Raw genomic sequence first — 24,360 nt, forward strand, 5'->3', positions numbered from 1 at the left:
ATAATAAAGAATTTCTTATCTTTAAGAATAGTGTGTATTGACTATCTACAAGACATGTTTTGTCATCATCAATGGAGAGTTCACTTCTGGAAAACTCCATTTTGATGTTTGGTAAATCTAACAAATAAAATAAGAATGATATAAGATATTACTGTTTACCAATCAAAGTAATGTTATTGAAAATAAATGACTTGAGTTTTCTTTTCCGATAACAACCTTTTTTTTTATGCGCTATCTTAGCGGCTCCCCTAGTGCTGACCCTACGAATATGGAAGGAGGTTCATACAGGTACACAGGCCATAGACGCATAGCAGGATAAATCTCAGGTCGTCAGTTCCAGAGAATCGACCCTTGGTCATTATGTCAAAGATACCATGCGTCCACCATCTACGCTACGCCCTAGGGGCTCCGATAACAACCTTCTTACTTGGTCCTACTGTTAACATGTTGTAAAATAATAGAATAACCACTAGAGAGAGAGCGAGAGAATGAGAAAAAAAAAATGAGATGAGAGAAAAGAAGGAATCCTTATTTATTCTTACTAAAATGATATTTACAACTCCTTATTTTTAGAGTATGTAGATATATTCAACATTAAGGCTAAATATATTTGAACAAATCTATACATTGCAGTAGTAAAATACATTCATCTTATACTTTGGATACATTCACTTGATTCATTGGATGTTAAAAATAGATTCAAATTCATGGCATCCACATGACTTCATAATAGTTTCATGAATTAAAATTACGAAGTTTAATATTAATAATATGTTAAATAAAAATATTTTTTTAAAAAAATAAATATCAATTATAACTAAATGAAAACTTTTTTGACGTATTTTAAAATTCTTAAATAATTTTGAATATTTTTAATATATAAATAATAAACTTAAAAGAGATAAATTAACGGATCAATTTATAACCGACAGATAGAGGTAGGCCAATTCCCTTATCCTCCTCCCTTCTCCTTCCTCCCTTTCCTTTCCACCTCCCCACTGGGGTGGGATTTGGGAGGGAATAAATAATAAACTAAGAAGAAGGATAGAGTAACCACGAGAGGGGAAATGGCTGATGCGAGGATTCTAGGTCTCATTTGAGCACCAGGAGGAGACGGCCGCGCCTCAATCCATGATGGGACCTGTCTCCCAGCCTCCCCACCCAAAGCAACGAGCTCCGCGATCTGATGCAACGGTTCATGGCGGCGCTTGCCGAGTTCTCCCAACGCTTACCCTTTGATGTTGACTTCCAGGTTCCCGATCTTCTTGCATCTCTCAAGTTTCGACTTTATTTTGCTTTGATTTTCAATTCATTGTATTTTTTAATGTTTTTTTTAGTGGTCATTTGATACTTTGCTATCACGGTGTGACTATTTCGGGAAGGCTCTCGACAGGGCCGTCCCAACTGGTTTGGAGGCCCTAGGCAAATTTTTATTTTTATTTTCAAAAAACAATATTAATTTATTTTATATAAAATTTAATTTTTTTATTTTTTTGAGATGAAAAAATTAATTAAAAATTTATATTTAAGGCTGATAATAATTTTTTTCTGTGGATAAAATTGTTAAATTATTTATTTTTTATGAGATATTATTGAACATAAATAACATTTTATTAATTTTAATTTTAAAAACTTTGTTTCATAACTTTATATTAACAAATCTTATTAGTAGTATTATAAGTTATTAATGTATAAAAAATGTTTTTTAATATCTCACGTATTGATTTTAGTTTGAATTTATTATTTATATTTTTTTTTCCCAAAGTATTATCTTCTAAAAAAAATTTAAGTGATTTTTCATTTAAATTTTCAATTGATTCTTTTGAGTTTTTATTTTTAATATTAATAACAAATCTATATAGTTCATATTTTTATTGAATAATATGCTTTTAATATCCAAAATCAATTTAATGTTTAAAAAAACTAATATACTATTTTGTATCAAATCAAATGAATAAAAATCCTTATTTTATGTTCTTATCTGAAAGGGGAAGAAAAAACGCGTAAGGTAAATCATCAGTGAGGAAGGAAAATGATGTCCTTTGAAAATATTATTGACAAGAGAAGAGAAAGACACGAGATCATCGAGTGAGAGAGAAAAAAGACGTGAGAAGACTAATAAGAAAATAAAAAATTACTAGATTATCGATAATTATTAGAATATTTTTTTTTTAGAGATCAACATAGAAAAGAAAGAATCATTTGGGGTTTTTAAAAAAAATAAGATATACAATTGAAAAAATAAAAAATAAATAAAATTAGAATAATTTAAATTTTAAAATTGATATTTTTTAAATTGACCTAAATTTAAGGATGAATATTTTTAATATATATATATATATATATATATATATATATATATATATATTAAAAATAGTGTAATGATAAGTTGCGAACCATTCCATGTGGAACAGTCCGTGACAAATTTATCGGGATGCCTGAAATTAATCTAGGCACCTAGATTTTTTTAAAAATTTTGGTCAGGGCTCTGGATTAAATCAAGGCGCCCCGACTCTATTTTTTAAATTTTTTAAAAAATTTTAAAAATAAAAAATTCCTTAAAACATCCTTAATATATATATTATACCCCGTGAGTACCTAAAATTGTTTATTTTGAATACTAAAACTTAAGAGGGAATTCCGAACCTTAGAGGAAAATCTTATTAGTTTAAATCCATTATAATCCATCCCTTAAATTTTAAAATCTTAAATCTGTTGGTGCAATATTCCCTAGGTCAAGGTTGACCTGGTTGACTAAACTTGAGATAACTCAAGTTTGAGTCTTGATGTTTGGGTTTCGATGTTTGACAATACATGGAGATTGCAGGTGCAATCGTTCATTTGGGGAGAATGTTGGTACAATTCTCCTCTGGTCAAGGTTGACTAGTTAGATGTGAAGAAGAGTCAGATACGTCAAGACTGACTGGATACTTGACTGAGAAGTCCTGATGAGTGAAGCCAGGCAGTTGGGAAATCCTGGTGAGTGAAGCCAGGTGAAAGGCCTAGTGAGTGAAGCTAGGCAGTATGAAAATCCTAGTGAGTGAAGCTAGGTGAAAGTCCTGGTGAGTGAAACTAGGCAGATGGAAAGTCCTGGTGAGTGAAGCTAGGCAGATGGAAAGTCCTGGTGAGTGAAGCTAGGCAGAAGGGAAATCCTGGTGAGTGAAGCTAGGTGAAAGACCTAGTGAGTGAAGCTAGGCAGTATGAAAATCCTAGTAAGTGAAGCTAGGTGAAAGTCCTGGTGAGTGTAGCCAGGCAGATGGAAAGTCCTGGTGAGTAAAGCCAGGCAGATGGGAAGTCCTAGTGAGTGAAGCTAGGCAGAAGGGAAGTCCTGTGAGTGAAGCCAGGCACGTGGAAATCCAGATGGGTCAAGGTTGACCGGACACCTGGTATTGAGAAGTCCAAGTAGGTCAAAGGGTTGACCGGATACTTGGTACGAGGAGAAAAGTCCAAGTGGGTCAAAGAGATTGACTGGACACTTGGTGAGGAAGTCTTAGCAGGTCGAGGGTGACCGAATGCTAGGCATGATGCCCCAACAGGTCATGGTTGACCAAATGTTGGGTTTTAAGGGGTTGGGACTTGATTAGGGCAAATCAAGTTGGATTAATCGATCAATCGATCGATTGACTCATGCCCAATCGATCGGTTGATCGATTGGGTGAGGTGCCGCTACAAAATCTTCTCCCAATCGATCGGTGGAACGATTGGGGAGAATCGGCGCGAGCACAGAGACCCTCCCAATCGATCACCCGATCGATTGGGAGCCTCCAATCGATCGAGTGATCGATTGGAAGCCTCCAATCGATCGAGTGATCGATTGAGAAACTGGAATCGCGCGAGGGTTAGTGAATCGATCGGGAAATCGATTCAAGCGAGTTCCAGAGAGCACAGAGGCGCTTTGGATCGATCAACCGATCGATCCAAAGCCTCCCCAATCGATTGAGAGCAATTCAATCGATTGAGATCCGACCGTTGGCGCTGAATAAAGCCGTTGCGAGCGTCTTCTTCAGCACGACAACGCCCGATCCTTCTTTGATCTTCACAGCGCTTTCTCCACTACTCATCGCCAATTCTTGAAGCTTCTTAGAGCAAGGTGTTTGTGTACTTCCAAGGTCAAGAGGCGTTCCAAACAAGAAGGGGAAGCTAGCTAGGGTTTGCTATGTAAAATCTTGTAAGGTTTACTTGTATTTTGCTTCTTCTTTTCTTCTTATTGTTGTGTGAGTTTGTACGAGGTTTTTCCACCTCCGCTTGCGACCGAGAAGGAGTGTTTTATTAGTGGAGAGCGTGTCGTGTGTGGATCCTTGGATTAGTCATCTCTTTTTGAGGTGGATACCAAGTAAATCCTTGTGTTAGCGTTGTATTTTTGTTTCTTGTACATTCCGCTGCATATCATCACCAAGAAACAAGCAACGATAAGCGCGACGAGCTATTCACCCCCCCTCTAGCTACATTTCGACCCTAACAAAATCATATATATATATATACTAAAATATGAAAAATTAGGAGCCTCAATTTTATTAGGCCCTAGGCATAGGCCATTAAGGCCTATGCCTTGAGCCGTCATTGGCTCTCAACTTGGATTTGAATTGGGAACCGAGATTTTCTCTTGATATGACCTGAACTTACTAAGCCTCCAACCTTAGGAAAGACAGTTAGCATGTTCCCTAATCTGAGTATCTGAAATTGAGAATATAAGCTAGCTTCATGGTCAAATAGTTTGAAATTTTATTTGAATTATATGACTATCAAATTCTGCAATTATTTATTTTATCACTGTGTTTGATGATTCACAGTACCATTAATTTTGTATTACGTACTTAATGTAGCAAAGATAAGAATCCTAAGACAGACTCTTGTAGTTGCTAGATATGATAAGATAAATAAGCTACTAACATCCAAGTTGTAGCTTCAATAGATTATAAGATGCAAGAAAATATGTTAAGACGGAATGGCCGCATGGGCATGTCCAAAGGTGGTTCAGTGAATGCTATAGTTAGAAGAGTTAGCTCACCTATAGTGAGAGGTGTAAAGGCTAAAGAGGAGTAGAGAAAAAATAGTAAATATAATGATCATGAGTAAACCGATTTAAGTATCACTAGTGGTATAATTGTTGGTGTAGTTAGCACCAATGATCAAACCTGAGTTTTGATGAATGATGTTAAAGTTAGATGTGTTGTGTGATCTAACCCTACTAAGTGTGCAGGACTTGACTGGTCTGACACCAAGTTGAAATCCAGCTAGGTCTGGAGAGTCTGATAGTTGGTGTAGAAGTCCAGATAAGTCAAGGAGTAACCCGATATCTAGCAGGAAATCCGACTGGGTCCGCAAAACCTGACAACAGGCCGAAGTTCAGTTGGGTCTATAGACTTGACAATTGGCGAGGAGACCTGGTGAACCGTGAGGGAGTCAAACGATTCTGCATGGAAAGTGGAGGAGAGAGTTCCAGTGAGGACGAGTCTCAATTGGGGACTTTAGGCGCGATCCAATTTATGTCCATTTTGGAAACCTAAACTGAGATCATGACTAGCTCCTAGTCTTGGAAAGACAGGAACTAATTATTACTATTATCTTATTATTGTGCTAACTTTGTTTTACAGGTTAGATATTTTTCTGTTAGACTAACATGTTTTTATAGGAGTTAGAAAGAAAAATCAGCCATGATGAACAGTACTCAAGGCGCCTTAGGTGCTGCTGCTGAAGGCGCCTCGGAGAGCTTTAAAGGCACCTTCGGTCGAATAACGCAGAAGACCTCAGCGATGATAAGAAGTTGTTTTCTCGAGATAGAACTTAGCGGATGGGAGGCGCCTCTAGTGGCATTGGAGGTGCCTTCAACGCTCTATAAAAGAGATCTTCGACCTGTGCTTAATCAACTCTTCTACAACCTTCTATGTGTTCATCCAACGTTTCGAATGCTCCGACTTCGTGCCACTGTTCTGCTACGACACTGCCACGCCCGACTACTGCAGACAGGATGCCACCGGCGCTCGAGAGCTCTCACTTCGACGTCTTCGTGTTTGTAATTGGTTTTAATTTTATACTTACTTTACATATCTGCGAAAGGAAAGTGTAGGATTGTTACATTTTCCTATTCTTTTATTTGTACTCAATTTCCTCTTCCGGCAGTTCCGGAAGAGGCTTTAGTGGATTACCCATCAATAGGTCCGAGGAATCTGGGTCTTGGAATAGGAGTCGCCGAAGGTTCCGAACTAAGTAAAATCGTTTGTGTTCCTGTTTTCCTTCTTTATCTCTTTACGTCTATTCCACTGCGTACCTGTTTTCAAAATGTTAAAAAGAAAAGTTTTTAAAACCACGTGATTCATCCCCCCTCACGTGCGTAACAATCCTAACAAGAATAATTTTGAATTTTCCATTGAGCTCAATGGAGACATAAAATCGATACAACATACCCCAAATTGTTGGGGCAAATACATATTGACAATGATGATGGCGAATCTGAGATGAATTGGTGTTACATGTATAGTAGTCAGGGAAGTAAGATATTTATGAATTAGGGTATGTATTGGGAGGCTATTCAATTGTTTGTAATTGTTCTCTGACTCATATTTTTGGCTATGGGCAGTGTTCAAGGAAAAGAAAAGCAACTCTATACCTTGTGTATCCTCTATACCAGCTAATAACTTCATATCTATGTCATATACTTGTTCTTTTCTGTGCATAGAATCTTGTCAAATATCCTACCTTGTTTATGCATGCACATGTAAAAAACTATTTCTTTGACTTTTTATACGATGTCATGGTGAGAGATCTTTGTTAGAATGATTCAAGTGTATAAATTTTTTTTTACTTCAGAAACTTCGTTCTATCACAGCACTTGCTACTCTCGCTATTTCACTAATTTTTGCATGGAAACTTTTGAGAACAACTCCAGAACAACAAATAAGGCAGCGCAGACGATCTTCCACATCACCTAACTTTTCGACTATCAACTTACATCTAGATACAAGCATCCAATCCTCTGAAATTCACTACTCTGGAGTTTCAAGAGAACAAAGATCTGTGAATGAATTCTTCCAACCATTAAAGGTACTTTTAGCAATTCAACTTTAAGTATCTATGATTAACAACTGTTGCCTAAGGCTGACCATGGTGATTGAATTTTGCAGCTGTCTTTGGAGCAACTAGTGTGACATAGGTTGAATGAATGTCGAAAGGTGATTGTTAAATTTTGCATTTTACCTATTCAGTAATGTTTCTATTTGGTTTCTTGTTGTTTATTACTCCTGTAACTTAATTTTCTTAAATCTGAGTGGGGTTTGCTGTTAGAATGCATTGTGAATTGACATTGCAAACAATTTAAGAATATTTAATAAGACTGTGGACCAAATTATTATTATTATAATTATTTTTATATTTTCAGCCAACACTATACCTTGTCTGAAGATTGTTTGACTGGACATTTTGTACTCTTTTCCAAATTGTTTTTTTACATCTACAACCAACACCATACAGATGCTCTTGGTATTTATCATTCCAACTAAGATTAAGTATTTGACTAAGAATTTAGCTCTGCTTCTATACAGCTCATCTTTTCTTCTTCTGTTTTGCCAGCCAATATGACTTAATTTACTATTTAATGTTTCAGTGATTGGACCAATTATATACTGGACTGCTATTTTAGGCAAAGGTGATACACATTTTTTTAATTGCCATGGGGTCTGACAAGAAATTTCAAAGATGATTTTAGTTTCCACTAAGAATTGAATTTCCTAAGAATCCCACTGTGTGGGTTGTTGAGGATAAAATATTATGATTTTTCTCTATTGTCAAACTCTCTTTATCACCTTAATGGTAGTGCAACTTGTAGGTTTGGATCTTAAGATCGTAGAATAAATAAAGTGTAGACATAATGATGTGTTTCAAAAATCCAAGTTTAATTTGAGCTTATAGGTTAATATCATGTTTAAATGTAGATCAAATAATTAAATTTATGTTTATACATAATAAAATGCTCAACATATGGTGTAAAAAAAATGAAATAAGTCTGAACTTGCAGAGTACTCTGTTTAAGATTATCTTTTAGAAACCAAATTGTGAATCTGAATAACCCCTTGTAAATTAATGAGGTAAAATTGAGCCATTTTTTTTAAAACTATGTTTGCATGTTAAAAGTATCAGAGTTAGAATGATTGGTATCAGAGTTAGAATGACAGTACTTGTGGAGTATGTCTACTGTTGTTCGGGTTGGCCTTCCACAAGACGTCTCAAGCTGGGGTATTCCATTTCATATCCCGTCGCAATTAGTTGGGATGGTTGGGTTTGGGTGGTCTCTTCTGTCGCAAATGGATTAACCCAATCATCTTCTGTTGATTCCGTATCTGAACAATCCTAGATTGGTTGATTTAGCTGTTCCATAGGATGAGTGATTGATGTCATATAGGAAATTTGATCAAGGAGGTCATCCTCGTCCTCAAGGGTTTCTAGGAAAGTATCCATGGACCGGAGTACAGAGGCCCCTGGACTTGTAGTTCCTGCAAGGACTTCCACTAAATCATCTTGAGGGAGGATATCCTCTACAAGTACTGAGACAGCATGCTTCTCCTTAGGTAATAGTTTAGAAAATATAGAGGTGTCTGGGATGTCGATCTGAAACCACTTTCGCCTCGCGCGGTTATAGTTAAATCTGGAACTTCATAAATATCCGACATTAAAAATTTTTCAAAGATTATTTATGCAATACATTCACCTTGCTGAATGGTGACTAGAGTATCAGAGTGATTGAATGCCGGAATGATAATTTCACCACGATAGTCACAGTCAATAACTCCAACTCCAACGTTAATCCCCAATTTCCATGTTGCACTTGATCGGCTAGCAATACGGCCGTAACTTCCCCAGGGAATTTCCAAGCTGAGACCCGTTGGAACTTTACCTCGCCCTCTGGGCTTTATAGTGCATTGCTGGCTTGCGGCCAAATCAAATCCTGCAGCACCAGCAAATTTTTGTTGGGGTATTATTGCATTTGGAGAGAGTTTTCGTACTAGAATGAATGGGTAGCATCTGGTTGTGGCTCCTGCTCATGTTCCTCAGCATATTCATCAGCATAGGCTGGCGCCTGCTCATATTCCTCAGTATATTCATCAGCATAGGCTAGAACACCAGGAGCTCGTTTAATCAAGACAGCCAATGTGTGAAAGGTTTCCTCATCACTTTGTATTTCTTCGTCCTATTCATTGTAATGAGGTTGCTTGGCTGATGATGCAACCACATAGTTGTTGAAACTTAAAGAAATTCTTTCACCCATTAAGTTTCTGCTATTAACTTCGGATGGTTGCATAGGAATGCAGATCTGGGTGGGTTTTATCACCCAGTTTAATCCTTGCAGACTAGTAGTGGAATATCGTCTGCTGGGTAGAGCACGTACGCCGTGGCTTGTCAAATAATCGACAACTCCCTGAATTTCATAGGCAAAGCCTACGTTGGGACCGTTGGAGAGCCTGCCCACAAGACCCCTGGAAACTTGAATATTTCTGAAAAGTCACTAATTGTTAGCATGATGTTAGGTATGACGTATACCAATTGGCTTTCTTTTGTTAGGTCCACCTCCATGGTTGCTAGAATCGCCTGATCTCCCATCCAGCGATTGTCCCTGAAAACTATCAAGGCCATGGTACCTTCTTCCTATCGATGAAGGGTTTGGATACGCACCTGTAAGACACCGAGGTGTATATACTGCATCCCGCTTCTTTGGAGCTGATTAAAACTTTCGTCTTGAATGAAAGCTTTGTCTAATTGGTTACCTTCGGTAACTAAGATGACTTCTTCGGATCTGTGCATGTAGACCCGATGATGTGAATCATCCCTTCCGGAATGATACAATACTTCTGCAGGAACTAATGTTGCTCTTTCTTGCATAGATAGAGTCCCAGTTGAGTTTGAGGATTTATTTGCTGTTCAAGTGTATGTACCGGAACGGATCCTCCAGTGAGTCGCCGGCATAGTCTTCTAGTTGCTTGCGGGGCATTGTAGAGTCTTCTCTGGTTTCTTCTATATTCTCTGATATGCTCTTCGAATAGTGGAGATTGGGTAGAGGTAGTAGGTTGCTCCGTTATTGCCCTTGTCGTCATTAATTCTTTAATTTTTCCTGTTCTTCTTTGAGGATTTTATAAGGGTCTCTGAATACTCGGAGCTTACCTCTTCCTTCTTTAGATTTTTCTGAAGGGCCTAAAAGATTCTTCAGTTTGTCAATATGCTTGTCAGGTATTGAGGTTGTGTGGACTTCTCCTTTTGTCTTTTCAATAATAGTCTTCAAATTAGCCTGAATATCTTTCAAACTTTTAGCTATTTGAACTAATAGCTGGAGTTGTGTGTTGTTTTGTTTAATTATGGCAGAGTTTCTAGAGATCAGACCTTGGAAATCACTTGGCCTTGCGAATCCGATTGCCAGGGATTCAATTTGCTCAGTGGCTTTGACTGCTTCTTTGTAAGAAAGAGTGCTCTTTGAGATGGTGTAGCTGCTCATGAAGTGGTTCACCTCTCCAATTTATGGAGGAGGGTTTCCACTCTTTCGAGCTTCTTGTTGAGTTCTTCTGTTAGCTTCAGCGCCTCTTTCTCCAAAAGCTTTGGCTGCTCTGCTAGTTTGGCAATTAGTGCTCGAACTTCTTGCTTTGTTAATGGCTTATTTTCTGTGTACACCAGCGTTAGATTTTTCAAAGCAATTTTTAATTTTAAAACTTCTTCCTCGAGATTCCGGCACTGCTCTAGGATTAACTTAAAATTTTTCAAGTGGACTTAGGAAGACAGACAGGTTCGGTCGTAAATAACCGCAAGGTTGTTGGCTAACTGATTTGTGGTAACTTTGGTAAGAGAGGCAAGGTCAAGGTACTCTAGGTTTGGTGTTCGGGAGTTATTACACCATTCTTGAATCGAGGTAAGCTCCGAGTATTTAGAGACCCTTATAAAATCCTTTTCTTTTCTTACTTCTTTTGTCTGTTGGCTATATTTTACTTATAGCCTCACAATCAGTTCTTATAGTAATTTTAGGCTTATTACAGATAAATAATAGGAAAGCTTCTAAACAATAAATGACCGCTAGTAATTCAAAATCTAAGGAGGTAAGTCTCCCCTTTTCTTTATATTTTCTTGATGCATATCTGCATAATTGTTCTGAAGTTTTGGGGTCATACTTAGATTTTTTACTAAATAAGGCTCCTCCCCATCCTGTTTTACAGCCATCTGTTTCGATTACCAAATAATCAGTGTCTAAAGGTAAAGTTAAGTGAGGTAATTGTTGAACCATTACTTTGATTTGTTTAACTAAATCTATATCTTGTTAATTAAAATATCTTTGTCTTGTTTGCGAAGTTTTGTTATAAAGAGGTCCACTTATTTTGCCAATATCTTTTAAATAGGGCCTTGCATAATTAAGTAAGCCTAAAAATGATCTAAGTGTTTTGATGTCTTCCATTTTATCAGGGAAATCTAAGATTTTGCTGGTGATATGAGCTTGAAGTGTTATCTTACCTTGACTTATAAGACTGCTGGTGATATGAGCTTGAAGTGTTATCTCTATGATATGCAATCATAATTGTTTATCGATGTTGATAATATTGCTGCTGGATTTCTTTCTGTTATCAGTAACTCTATCCTTTTTTGTCATTAATGTAAAGCAAATTTGGTTCATGAAGAAGTGTGTGATGCAGGAAAGGGTTCTTTCAGCTTTGGAAGATGCTGGAGTATTCACTTCTGGAGGTTTGGTAAGAGAGAAATAAGGTGGGTTATCTTGTTTTAAGCTTGCTTCATTATCTCCATCCTAATGAAGGCAGAAAGGCTGGTTTATTATCTCATGGTTGATTTGTTTAGCTTTGGCATCTTTCATACTAGAAAATTTGCATGTGTTAATAAATTTCATTTGCTCATGGAAAACTTGTCTTTGTATAATTAGCAAACTAAAAACACATTGTCCAGTCTTCTTCAAGAAGTGTCAAGTTGTTGAGTAATAATAAAACTGTTTCCTGTAGCATTATGCACATACTAAAATTTTGTTCATTTTGGTTGCTACTTTTCAAGGTTATAGGTTCTGAATTGGCATAATTTCGTGAGTTTCCAATGAAGTATTTATGAATTAGTGTCCTCATGTTTTTGAAACGTGAAGGTTCATTACTAGTCCTATGGAGTAGATCACTTTTTTCAAGATCAAGTTATGAATATCACTTCACTAGTGGTGTGTTTGGTTCATAGGAATACCTATTCTATTCATATGTTTAAGTTATCTTGGAATGCCTATTTCCATGAAATAGTTATTCTAAAGTCATAAGTGTTGGAACCCCAAGGTTGTTTTGGTGTGATCAACAAGTTAAGTTAGGTCCCGCGTTGTTTTAACCTTGTGTCTAAGTGTGCAGGAGCTTAGGAGAACAGGTACTAGAGTGGAAGACGCAGCTAGCGAGAAAGACGGCACGCGGTGCGTCCGAGGGACGAAGCTCTGCGGAAGAGTACCCTGGTGGACAAGAAGGAAGCGTGCGGTGGTTCCGAGGGACGAAAGCCGGAGCGGAAGATTGCTCGGGGAGCAAGAGACGCAGCTAGCGAGAAGGTCGGCACGCGGTGCGACCGAGGGACGAAGACTGCGGATGAGTACGCTGGTAGACGAGAAGGAAACACGCAGCGATTCCGAGGGACGAGAAGCCGGAGCGGAAGGCTGCTCGAGAAGACCGGAAGTTGGGTTCGGGTGAGCCTTTTTCCGGATGGCAGAGATCACCCAAGCGAGTGGATCCGAAGGAGAAGAACCGGACCGAGGCGGGACTGAACCAGAGAAGAAGTCCCGGACGAAAAAGTCAACAACTGTTGACTTTGGGCTCCGGGGCGCTCGGAGCCCTTCGGGGCGCCCGGAGCCCTCCGGGGGAACCCTCCGGGGCGCCCTGAGCAGTAAAATTGACCAGATCGAGTTTTGACTCGATCTGAACGTTGGGGGATAAGTTTTATCCCCCCAGGGCGCCCGGAACCCTTCCAGGCGCCCCGACCAAGGCTATAAATATAGCCTTGGTCCATAAGCTTTTCAACGAACTCTGAATTGTAATTCCAACGCTTGTAAGCTTTAGTCTAGAGTTGAGCTTCTGTTTTCTGCACTTCAACGCTGTACGAGGCTTCTCCGTCTGAAGGAGTTTTTTTAGTGAGCTTGATCTTCCTTGGATTAACAACCACATCGGTTGTAACTAAGTAAACCTTTTGTGCCTCGCCTTTTTCTTTATGCTTTTAATTTATCAGCTTACTTTATATATGCAAGTGTTAGTTTAAGAGTTCGAGAAGGGTTGTTTGTTTTATTCTACAGGACTATCCAACAACCCCCTCCTAGCCGACCCAACGGTCCTTCAAGTGGTATCAGAGCCGAGACGTCTCAGAAGGACTAACCGCCGTCTGAAGCAACAAAACGATGGCCGGAGCTAGCGACTACCCACCAGCATTCGAGGGGGAGTTTTCTTCATGGAAGAAACAAATGGAGGTATACCTTAACTCAGACCTTGGTATTTCTTTAATTTTAAAATCTAGTTATGAAGAACCGAAGAACACGAACGGAGAAAGACTCGATCTACGTCTCTGGAACAAAAAGCAACGTAACGAATCGATGGCAAACGGACGGGCAGAATTTCATCTCCTAACCGTGATACCAAATGAAGATCTCAAAAGAATCGGCGAATACAACAGCTCAAAAGAACTTTGGGAAAAGTTCTTAAAACTCTACGAAGAACCGATTGAAGTCGTCCCCTCAATAGACATCGAGCCGTCATCAGAATCCGAGACGGAAGAAATTACCGAGACAACCCCAACAACCGAAGTACATCCCGAGATCAATGAAGGGGGAGAATCTTCGGAAGAAAGTAATTCAACAGGGGGAGAACCAACGGCTGACGAGATAAATAAGGTATGGACTCGAACCTCTGAACAACTGGTTCAATTAATCAAATTACCTGAAGATTTTTGCGAATCAAAAATTGAATCATCGAAAGAATTTTTCGAATTACAAAATGTTTTGACGAAAGATTCTTGCGAATCACAAAGTAATTTTTCGAAAACTTTTTCCGGATCTAAAAACTTTTCCGAAGTACAAATTATCTCTTTGAAAGAGTTTTTCGAATCGCAAAATGATTTGACAAAAGAATCTTGCAAATTACGAAATATTTTTTTGAACAAAGTTTGCAAATTAGAGATATTATCGAAAGAGTTTTTCGGAGTAGTAAATCTATTATCCACAGATTGTTGCAAATTTATATTGTCAAAATACTTTTGCAAATTACAAAATATTTTGTCGAACGAAGTTTGCAAATCAGAAGTATTGTCAAGAAACTTTATCAAGTTTATATTATCGAAATATCTTTGCAAATTAGGAATTCAAAATACAATAGAAAATGACATGTTACAAATTTCTACATGTTCAAATTTTCTTGCTTCAAAGTTAAGAAATTATGATAAATTGAAATGGAAATTTAAAACTTTCTGATATAAGTATTAGAATAAATAAATAAATGCATAGAAATTTTTTTTAATGTTATCAATTTTCTTAAATTTTCTTGCATAAATTTTTGGACTTAGAAAGATTTTTTTTATGGTGAAAACATAGAAATTTTTCAAAAGTTATTCTTTGACTTAGAAATTTTTTTCCTTAACTTGGAAATATGTTTTCTCGGAAAATCATTGAAATAGATTTCTATAATTTTTCTAAGTGTCAAACCCTTAGATTGTTTTTTTTTTTTAACCCCATTTTTATTGTGATCAAAGGGGGAGAAGGGAAAGTATAAGTCTAGGGAGGTAGAAATTGAAAATTAAATGAATTGAAAATTTGAAAATTTTCAAAATTTAATTTTTTCTATCTTGTTGCACATTGTTGCAATAACTTGTTTTAATTTTATGTCTAGTTTTGACCCTAGCTTAACTTGGGTTGATCACACCAAAAAGGGGAAGATTGTTGGAACCCCAAAGTTGTTTTGGTGTGATCAACAAGTTAAGTTAGGTCCTGCGTTGTTTTAACCTTGTGTCTAAGTGTGCAGGAGCTTAGGAGCACAGGTACTCGAGCGGAAGACGCAGCTAGGGAGAAGGACGGCACGCGGTGCGTCCGAGGGACGAGGCGCTGCGGAAGAGTACCCCGGTGGACGAGAAGGAAGCGTGCGGTGGTTCCGAGGGACTAAAGCCGGAGCGAAAGATTGCTCGGGGAGCAAGAGACGCAGCTAGCGAGAAGGTCGGCACGCGGTGCGACCGAGGGACGAAGACTGCGGATGAGTACGCTGGTGGACGAGAAGGAAACACGCGGGAAGCCGGAGCGGAAGGCTGCTCGAGAAGACCGGAAGTTGGGTTCGGGTGAGCCTTTTTCCGGATGGCAGAGATCACCCAAGCGAGTGGATCCGGAGGAGAAGAACCGGACCGAGGCGGGACTGAACCAGAGAAGAAGTCCCGGACGAAAAAGTCAACAACTGTTGACTTTGGGCTCCGGGGCGCCCGGAGCCCTCCGGGGCGCCCGGAGCCCTCCGGGGCGCCCGGAACCCTCCGGGGCGCCCTGAGCAGTAAAATTGACCAGATCGAGTTTTGACTCGATCTGAACGTTGGGGGATAAGTTTTATCCCCCCAGGGCGCCCGGAACCCTTCCAGGCGCCCCGACCAAGGCTATAAATATAGCCTTGGTCCAGAAGCTTTTCAACGAACTCTGAATTGTAATTCCAACGCTTGTAAGCTTTAGTCTAGAGTTGAGCTTCTGTTTTCTGCACTTCCACGCTGTACGAGGCTTCTCCGCCTGAAGCAGTTTTTTTAGTGAGCTTGATCTTCCTTGGATTAATAACCACATCGGTTGTAACCAAGTAAACCTTTTGTGCCTCGCCTTTTTCTTTATGCTTTTAATTTAGCAGTTTACTTTATATATGCAAGTGTTAGTTTAAGAGTTCGAGAAGGGTTGTTTATTTTATTCTACAGGACTATCCAACAACCCTCTCCTAGCCGGCCCAACGGTCCTTCAAGATCAAGTTATGAATATCACTTCACTAGTGGTGTGTTTGGTTCATAGGAATACCTATTCTATTCATATGTTTAAGTTATCTTGGAATGCCTATTTCCATGAAATAGTTATTCTAAAGTCATAAGAAATAACTATCAGGAATAATTATTCCTTATCTATTTCATCTTTCAAGTAATGCATTTGATTGGCACATTCAAGTAGGCTGGAGTTGGACATGCGGCTTGAGCAGGACAAATCAAGCCTAACCAATCGGGTCAATTGGGCCCCCATGGAATGGGTCGGTCTGGCATGCTAGACCATACATACCTGAAGGACCAGTTGAGTTGGTCAAGGTCGGCTGGTCAGGTAGCTTGGCCAGGCTAGGCAGTCCAGGTGAAGTTGAATGGGCCATGTGGGAATGCAATCCTGTGGGCTGAGCAGTTTGGACTGCTTGGATGAGCTAGGCGATTTTGTGGGCCAAGGTTAGACAGATAGCAAGATGAGTCAGACAAATTACATATATATAGGTTTTCTTTTATTATTAATAGGATTCCGAGTGCATTCCTTGTAACATTGTATAAACCAAATGTAAGAATAATTATTCCATGACTACTCTTTATTATGTCTTTCAGAAGTCTATCTGGGATTTGTAAAAGTGTGGTCCCTTTGGCACTTGATGCTGCTCCTCTTCAGCATTTTAGTTTCAGCTGCAGTTTGTTTATTATCTGTAAGAGGAGATAATCAACTTACTAAGCAAATTAGTCTGAAAGCATGATAAGTTTCTTCTATTTTAGTAGATAACTTGGATTCATGATGCTCATTTTCATACAGATCTATTTTTTTCAAAATATACAAGTCACTAAAGTTTTTACTGCTAGTAGAAAGTCAACTTATCCTATCTCGTGGAAATTAAATTAAAATTCTTAATTACATTGCCACTTCGTGTTTAATATTCACATTTTAATGTTTTGATGAACCCAGTGGTTTCTGTTTTCTCTCAAGTGACATTGAGTATATGTTCAAAAATAGCTAATTTACCTGTGAATCATGGAACTTGTGCTTCATTTTCTAGATCCTTTGTAACATTAAACATATCACAAGTGAAACCCTTTCTGTCATTCTGATGTTCCAATCTTTTTCTTTCTTTGATTTGTTGGTTCTTTTCTGTAGTACTGAGAATGGGCGCATGTCATTTGTTCGACAATTGGAACCGGATTGGCATTTTGATTCAAATGCTGAAATTGTGCACCAGTTGACTGTAAGTTAGAAGTACTATGCTTTTTCTCATGATTTTACTATGACAAACTGTCAGCAACATTTCTGGGAAGTTTTCAATTTAACAGTGATTTTTCTGTACATGGCTGTTTGTTTTTCTGTATATGAGTTTGATATGTTAATCACTTCATTTGTATCTGACCCTATCATCCTAAGCTTAAGCTTGGGTCTGGACAAAAAGATTGCATTACCCATTGCTGCTCAGCGCAAATAGATTGTCCTTTTGATCTACTAAGCTTTGCCTACTCTTTATCTGATAGGCTTATTTGCGATTATGAGCTTATCTATGCTCTTTAATTGGTGTGTTATGATAGTACATCTGTGGATTTATCCAAGCATTGGGCTCCGACTTATTGGCACTACTAGTGTCTTATTGTAGTACCTTAATCTTGTATGGTTAAGGTAATTTCTTTCAAGAGTAGCCAATTTTAGGCATCTTTAGCTTGGAGTGTGATTACATTTATTAGAATCCTTGAATAATGATTTGTACTTTATATTGCTGTTTAAAATTTCATACTAATTCGGTTGGCATGCGCAAAACTTACTGTTCTGCTCACTGACCAAAATTGACATGTCACCCGAACCAAGAGGTGGTCGAATCAATGCTGTATCTGGTACCAGCCTTGTCTCAGTTGGTGTATCCCCTCCTTTACAGATACACACAGGAATGCACAGGCATACACACGGGGATCCATGCACTCAGGATGATTCTAGTTCAATTCTTACCAGGTTTTGCTTTGGGTTGATGGTGGAAAACAAACTACTGGTTGGTGAGCTTGGGATGGCCACACCATTATCTTGAATTATGAAGTAGCTGTTCAAATTGATTTGGAAGTAAAATGTCATGTTTTGTCCAACTCTAACTCCAAATTCTAGATTTTCAAATTTAATTGATTAACTAAATAGATATTAAGTCATAACTTATGTTTTTATTAGTTAAACAGATTGATTCCAATATACTAAGTTTAAAATCATCCTGGCATGCTTTGATGTGTGTGCCTAATCATGCTGAGTGTGGGCATAGTATACTGAAAACCTTACCATTTAGGCCAAGCATCCAAACTTTGATACAAAACAATAATTTAAACCTTTCTTTCTATAAACCAACATTGCTGTAATTTTGTTTTTCTAAGATATCAGGATAATATGCTGTTGAGACTTATGCAGTTTATTTGGAGACATTTCCTGACCACTTGATGTTCCCATGTTCGCCATTATGTCTTCCCATTCTGTTGCCTGTTGTTGATCTCTCGTAGAGTTGAGCCATTTCAGTCCTTTGGATGTAATCCTTCATGGAAATGGCAACAACTATTCTTTTAAACTCTGATTGTTATTGGGTCACATTTGATCGAAATTCAATATTGAAACCATCACTTGTACTTTTGACTTGGTTGTTAAGAATGAAATATCTTTCCGGTTGACTTACTAAAAAGGGAAAAGAAGGTAAAATAGAATATTCCTGCTAATCATTTGTGATAGGGTTATGAGTCAAATACGAATCAGATGGGACTATAACCAACTTACTTTCTTTAAAAGAAAGTTGTTCGCAGATTAGTCTTTGGGTATTACTTTAGTAATGTTGCTATTTGGCAACAAGCATAGTGATAGCATTGCTTGTGCATTTTGAGTTGTTTCCTATTGATTTTGATCTTATATCTCATCCTAATGGCACTTTAAAATATCAGCCTCGCCAACCTGTTAAATGAGTATGTCTTCCTCACTATTTTGTTAGATCAGCATGAGCAGGTTAATGTATAATATTCTGTCACGTTTCTCTAAAATATTTCTTCATTAAATTGCAGTTTGAAAGTCAGTTGATATGCTCTCTTTTGTAACTGCAGAGATTCATCAAATATTTACTTTATGTGACACCAGACCTACCTCAACAAACGGCTTCTAATGTGTTCATTTCAACAAGTTTGGAACAGTTCGTTGGTGATCAAGGTCGAAAATAAGTTGCATGTTGCCTACCTAATCAGCTGAGGATCATGTAAGCTCATCATGTTCATGTTACTTTTTTATTTAGCAGATGACTATTGCATTACTTCGGGTCATTTGGTTGTATGTGATATATTGGCGTGTGAAGGTTAAGAACATACAAACCATTATATAAATTACAACTAATTATAACACATTGTTTTTCTAAAAAGAACAATAATTTTTCTCAAATAAAAATATGAAACTACACTTGTGCATACAAGATACCGAAATAATATTATACTAGGAATATAGTAAGATCATTATCCATTAAATTATTCCTTTAATTGATCAGTTATAAGTCTGCTAGTGCGCACTTTATGTTCTATACTTGTTCTTTGTTACCACACTGATGAGCTTAGTAATCTGGACTTGTTTACAGAATTTGTCAAGTTTCCAATTGTATGGACTGCTCCTACATTTTTTTCTTCAATTCACTTTTTTTTTTTTTTTTGCAAAAATATACTCTTACAATCTAAATGAAGATTCTATGTTATTTGACCCTGAACCCTAATCCAAATAATTCATACTAAAGTCATCAACGTTTCTTGAACACTTGAAATTTGTATTCCAATTGCATTAGCAGCTGTGAAAGTATCGTGTTAAGGTTTCAGTTTCTTGTGCAACTTTCTTGTTGGATTCTGCGATATCTCCCCATGTTTTGTTGTGCAGTTTTGTCTAAATCAATTGTTGATGAAATTGTGTGAGATGACTGGACTAGTAAATGCCGTTCACAATCGTCCCTGTCGAGTCCGCGATGTCTTCCGCGGCCCATGATTCCTCAGGATCTTCAAAATCAAGCCATTGTGCAGGTATATTTAAATCAATTGTTGATGAAATTGTGTGAGATGAATGGACTAATAAATGTGGTTCACAATCTTCTCCATTGTTCTCTACTCTGTTCGACATCAATACTGGTACCAGTCAAGTCTTCATGTCCAACTTCATCGATGTTCTATCTAACCTCTTGATTAGTAAGTTGTTTGATCATCAACTTCATCTACAGTTATACTAAAAACTTTTTAAAACTCCTGGCCAGATATAGACTATGATCATCTATATTGTCAAGTTGTGAATATAGCTTATCGAGTAAAGGTGAATCCCTACAAATGTTATTTATCATCTTTAACATCTAAAATGTACAAATGATATCGATTTGCTTTTTCTTGTGTAATTCTAGATCAAATTAAGATAAGATATATTTTTATTTGACGTAGCATAGAGGTGCTAACATCTAACGCGGTGAGAAAGGAGAGATACTGTCGACTTTAAGGTGGCGGCGGCGGCGGCAAGGTAGTGTCATAAACAAAATGATAAATCAGCCGCTGCCACCTTAAATCCTGTCAGGTAATAAATCCCAGTCATCTCATACAATTTCATCAACAAGCTAAGCTAAGCTAAGCTGCTAATGTAGCTAAGTCTGATTAATCATTTTTCTAATGTAGCTAAACTAGTATTAAATCCTGTTTGGTAAATGGATCCTATGGAAAGTCCATGACTCTTGACTCCGGTTAAAAAAAATACTTACTCTTATCGATCTACGTCTCAAATTTCTCATTGATGGGATTTTGTATGGTACTTTTGATATATATTAAATTGATATTTAAATATTTCTTTTTAGAATACATTGAGCGAAACTTATATACACAACTCTTTTAGGGGACTAGATAATAATGATCAAAATATATCAATCGTCTTATTAAATTACCAACTAATATACCAAATAGGTTCTCATGGTGATTTACATTGAGGAGACAGCGTATTGATGTATATTTATTTAGACATTATCGTATTAAAATAAACCATTAATTTCGTTAACATATAATTATGCTAAAACAATTATAATGAAAAGTAAAAAAAAAATACTCTACCAAGAGCCCAAGACATCTCAAATTCAACCAATATAATATTTTTTTAATAATATAGCAATTGCCTATATCAATAATCAAATAGAAAAAAGCAATAGTACCAAAAAAAAATGAACAACTAAAACATTAACAAACATTTAAAAAAGCAATCAAAAGTTGGTATATAATTTTTTTATTTGGCATCATGTGTTTAGCTTACGGATGACTGATTTAGTTCTATCAAAATTTTCCATCTAACTATCAGAATAAATTAAAAAAAACTTATAATAAACGACTCATTAGTTTAAGGTTTTTAGATCAACTCAACTATGAACCTTGATATAATAAACAAAGTCCCCAAGGTGTAGCGCAGATGGTGGACGCATGGTATCTCTGGCGTAATAGTCAGGGGTCGATTTTCAGGAACTGACAACATAAGATTTCCTATATTTTTTGATTCCGAATTACATGACGTGTCGGTATTTTCGTTGATAACCTTAGATAAATAAAAGATATGAATCTTACTCCTATGATATAAATATATCATCTGAATATCAACTCAACTATGAACCTTGATATAAATATATCATCCTGTTTACCAACTCAACTAAGCTTATTAGAACATTTGATAAACGAATCAAGAAAAAGATTGACTATCTCTGGATTAATGCCCTGGACACTTGGAATTATTTTGCACCGGCAGCCGGAGGAACTCGAACGCCGCCGCCCACGCCGCCTGCGTCGGGTGCACCGCGTCCCAGTACAGGTGCTCCTCCGGCCGCCCGCACACCCTGTAAACCTCCTTTCCCTCCTCGTCCACCTGCCCGCAGCTGCCCCCCTCGCCCCTGCTCTCGCAGCACGGCGCCAGCGGCTTCCCAAACTTCTCTGCTACCTCCGATGCCGCCGATTTCGCCGGACAACAACCACAATCAGTACCGTATCGAGAAATTAAGAAGGAAGATTATCGATCACCTCGGCGAAGAAGGCTTGAGATGGCACCGTGGACGTCGAGTCCAATGAAGGAGGACGCGGCGCCGCCCCTCCCCAACTCGGACATCAACTCGCGCAGCCGGCGGTTGTGCTCCGCCACGGCGGAGGACACGTCGGCGGAGCAGCGAGTGTAATTCGTCGGCCGGGTGTAGTAGGGCGTGCACCCGACCGGGTGGAGGTTGGTGACCATCACCCTGGCGACGCCGAGGCGCTCGAGGCGCTTCAGGTCCCGCTTCAGCTCGGCGAACAGGGCGCTCATGAACCGATCGAGATGCTGAAACAAACTCGCGTACGTTAAGTTCCGAAATTTTACTGCGATTAAACTAGCTAGCAAGCAAACTCACGAGCAAGTAGTGCGGATCTCGCTGGGCGAGGTGGAGGTAATCGTTGCCGGAGACGGCGACGAGCGCGGCGGAGGCCCTGACGTCGCAGCCGGAGAAGACGCCGGAGTCGATCTGAGACTCGAACTGGTCGATCTGGAGCGCCAGGTTGCGCTGGAAGTTGCCGGTGTCGAAGACGCCGGAGCCGGCGACGGCGAAGTTCATGCCGTAGGACGCGAGCTGGCTGGCGCCCGGCGCCCGCCTCATTCTGTACGGGACGGGCGATCCGATTCGCATGGAAGAAGCTGCCACGCCGCGCGGTGACAAACGAAGTCAAGTCAGCCAAGAGAGTGAAGTTGAGATGGTACAGAAAAAGCAGAACATGCAAGTGACAAGAACTGATCAAAGAGTAGTCCATCTCACCTAGGCTAGCTCTCTTAGCTCTTGTTAATATTTATTTTGTCTACTCCTATAGAAAGTGATTAACGCATGAGATATTATTATGAGGTGTTTGAATTTTAAATATCTTTTTTATATGCTAATCACTATCTAAAGACTAGTAGTCGTCCATTATTTACCTCCTCCGTATTGACCCTGAGATAAATTAACGGAGGCGCTGAGGACGAATGTATTCGCCTTCTGTTATTTGTTAATATTTATTTTATGTTTTATTATCGGACTAATTTTGAAAATAATTGATTTAATTTTATAAAAAAAAATGTATCGATCACTAAGATAAATTTAAAAATATAAATCATTCCTAGTGTACGGCTTAACATCAAGATAGATTGATTTGAGTTTTGCGGGCGTATGATATCTTGCCAGAGAATAAAATCCTTGTTGCATGGAAGCTCGTCTTATATCTTACTATCGCACCATGTACCATCGAGGGGCTACAGTTAGATCATATTTGAACTATTGTAATATTATATCTAGTATTAGAAGAGACTATTTTCATGATTTGAACTGATAACTTTAGATTATACGGTAATAATTTTATTGTTGCACTAAGATCAATAAAAACAAATAAAAAAGTAAAAAATAAAAAGAAGAAGAATTATGAAAGACATACCAACGAAGTCGGTGAGCACACGGCCGTCGGAGAAACGGCCAGTTGGTTTGTGCGGGAAGCTCATTCCGTAAGGAGGGAACCATGAACGAGCGATGTTTCTTCCCAACCTCTGCCCCAAGTTTCCGGTGTCGGCGTAGGAGTCCCCGAAGACGAACAACTTCGAGTGGTTTCCACACTGCTGAGGACATCCATTAGCCTGAAGAATCGCTGCTCCAAGAAGGAGCTTGCTCATGAGGAGGAGGGACACTAAAGAGAAGATAAGAAAGAAGATGGAGCAGGCCATGAGGTGAGGAGAGAACTTCAGAGAGAGCTGAGGAGACAGAGTATTAATGGAGGGAGGGAGCTTGTATCATAGTAATTAAACCTAATAAAATATATACAAACTCAGTTTGATCTCCGATTCATGCATGCGCTCCATTATTGGAATCTCAATCCAACGTAATTAATTATATTAAACGAATGAAATGGGTTTCATGTTGTAGGTGGAGGTGGAGGTGGTGGTGCATTTTACAGGCTAAAAGAGCATCAGGGTTTGGTAGAAAGCCACCTTTCTACATGAATAGTTTACAGTTCCATGAGGAAAAAGGTACAAAAGGTTAGGTTCTCTCTCAATGCAATAGAATGATGTATGAGATCCTTTGTATATAAGGGGTATGTGTATGGAACATTAGGGTTAAATGAATTTACTGTCAAAATCACTCTTGATACCTGGGATATTGGTCCTCCTCTAGCTCATCAAGGTCTTGGGCATGTTGACGGGCCTATTAGCCAGCTCGACACTCATGGCATCCGACCGTGTCAACTTCCAAAGTGCTCGGCCTCTCGAGCACCGCAACTAATCCAAATATCATAACTTGCATTGCTAGTATTTTGCATGTTAGTGCCTCAATTCGGCACATTCCAACAACTACTCGCTTGACCCTATGTCGGAGTTCAACCCATTTGGATTGC

The 24,360-nt window shown here is 38.5% G+C and overlaps 2 protein-coding genes across 3 annotated transcripts; one reads left to right on the plus strand and one right to left on the minus strand.

Annotated features, from left to right (window-relative positions):
- Positions 1 to 928: 928 nt before the first annotated feature.
- Positions 929 to 20,170, plus strand: LOC122046822 (peroxisome biogenesis protein 22-like). 2 transcript variants are annotated; one of them, XR_006130392.1, is made up of 8 exons: positions 929 to 1,252; positions 6,887 to 7,041; positions 7,122 to 7,169; positions 11,658 to 11,727; positions 17,099 to 17,186; positions 19,045 to 19,193; positions 19,853 to 19,992; positions 20,105 to 20,170. XR_006130392.1 is itself a non-coding variant. In XM_042607718.1 (6 exons), the coding sequence occupies exons 3-6, from the start codon at positions 7,160 to 7,162 to the stop codon at positions 19,156 to 19,158; spliced, it is 282 nt and encodes a 93-aa protein (XP_042463652.1). In that variant the 5' UTR covers positions 931 to 1,252; positions 6,887 to 7,041; positions 7,122 to 7,159; the 3' UTR covers positions 19,159 to 19,335. The 2 variants fall into 2 exon arrangements, 1 of the variants encoding a protein (XP_042463652.1); XM_042607718.1 differs by lacking the exons at positions 19,853 to 19,992; positions 20,105 to 20,170 and having other exon boundaries at positions 931 to 1,252; positions 19,045 to 19,335.
- A 1,429-nt stretch (positions 20,171 to 21,599) lies between these two features.
- On the minus strand, positions 21,600 to 23,707 carry LOC122048579 (GDSL esterase/lipase At5g03610-like). Its single transcript, XM_042610132.1, has 4 exons — positions 23,410 to 23,707; positions 22,362 to 22,642; positions 22,000 to 22,291; positions 21,600 to 21,912 (listed from the first exon to the last, which is right to left on the minus strand). Exons 1-4 carry the CDS (start codon positions 23,690 to 23,692, stop codon positions 21,692 to 21,694), a joined length of 1,077 nt encoding a protein of 358 aa, XP_042466066.1. The 5' UTR covers positions 23,693 to 23,707; the 3' UTR covers positions 21,600 to 21,691.
- Positions 23,708 to 24,360: the final 653 nt, after the last annotated feature.

The sequence above is a fragment of the Zingiber officinale genome, chromosome 2B (genome assembly GCF_018446385.1).
Source record: "Zingiber officinale cultivar Zhangliang chromosome 2B, Zo_v1.1, whole genome shotgun sequence".
In the NCBI taxonomy this organism is placed as follows: Eukaryota; Viridiplantae; Streptophyta; class Magnoliopsida; order Zingiberales; family Zingiberaceae; genus Zingiber; species Zingiber officinale.

Coding starts and splice junctions, on each gene's coding strand:
- LOC122046822 (XM_042607718.1), top strand. Junction 11,728..17,098: donor TTTGGTAAGAGAGAAATAAG/GTGGGTTATCTT, acceptor TCTTTTCTGTAG/TACTGAGAATGGGCGCATGT. Junction 17,187..19,044: donor AAATTGTGCACCAGTTGACT/GTAAGTTAGAAG, acceptor TTGTAACTGCAG/AGATTCATCAAATATTTACT.
- LOC122048579 (XM_042610132.1), bottom strand. CDS start 23,692: ATGGCCTGCTCCATCTTCTTTCTTATCTTCTCTTTAGTGTCCCTCCTC. Junction 22,292..22,361: donor GAGATCCGCACTACTTGCTC/GTGAGTTTGCTT, acceptor AGTTTGTTTCAG/CATCTCGATCGGTTCATGAG. Junction 21,913..21,999: donor CTCAAGCCTTCTTCGCCGAG/GTGATCGATAAT, acceptor CGGAGGTAGCAG/AGAAGTTTGGGAAGCCGCTG.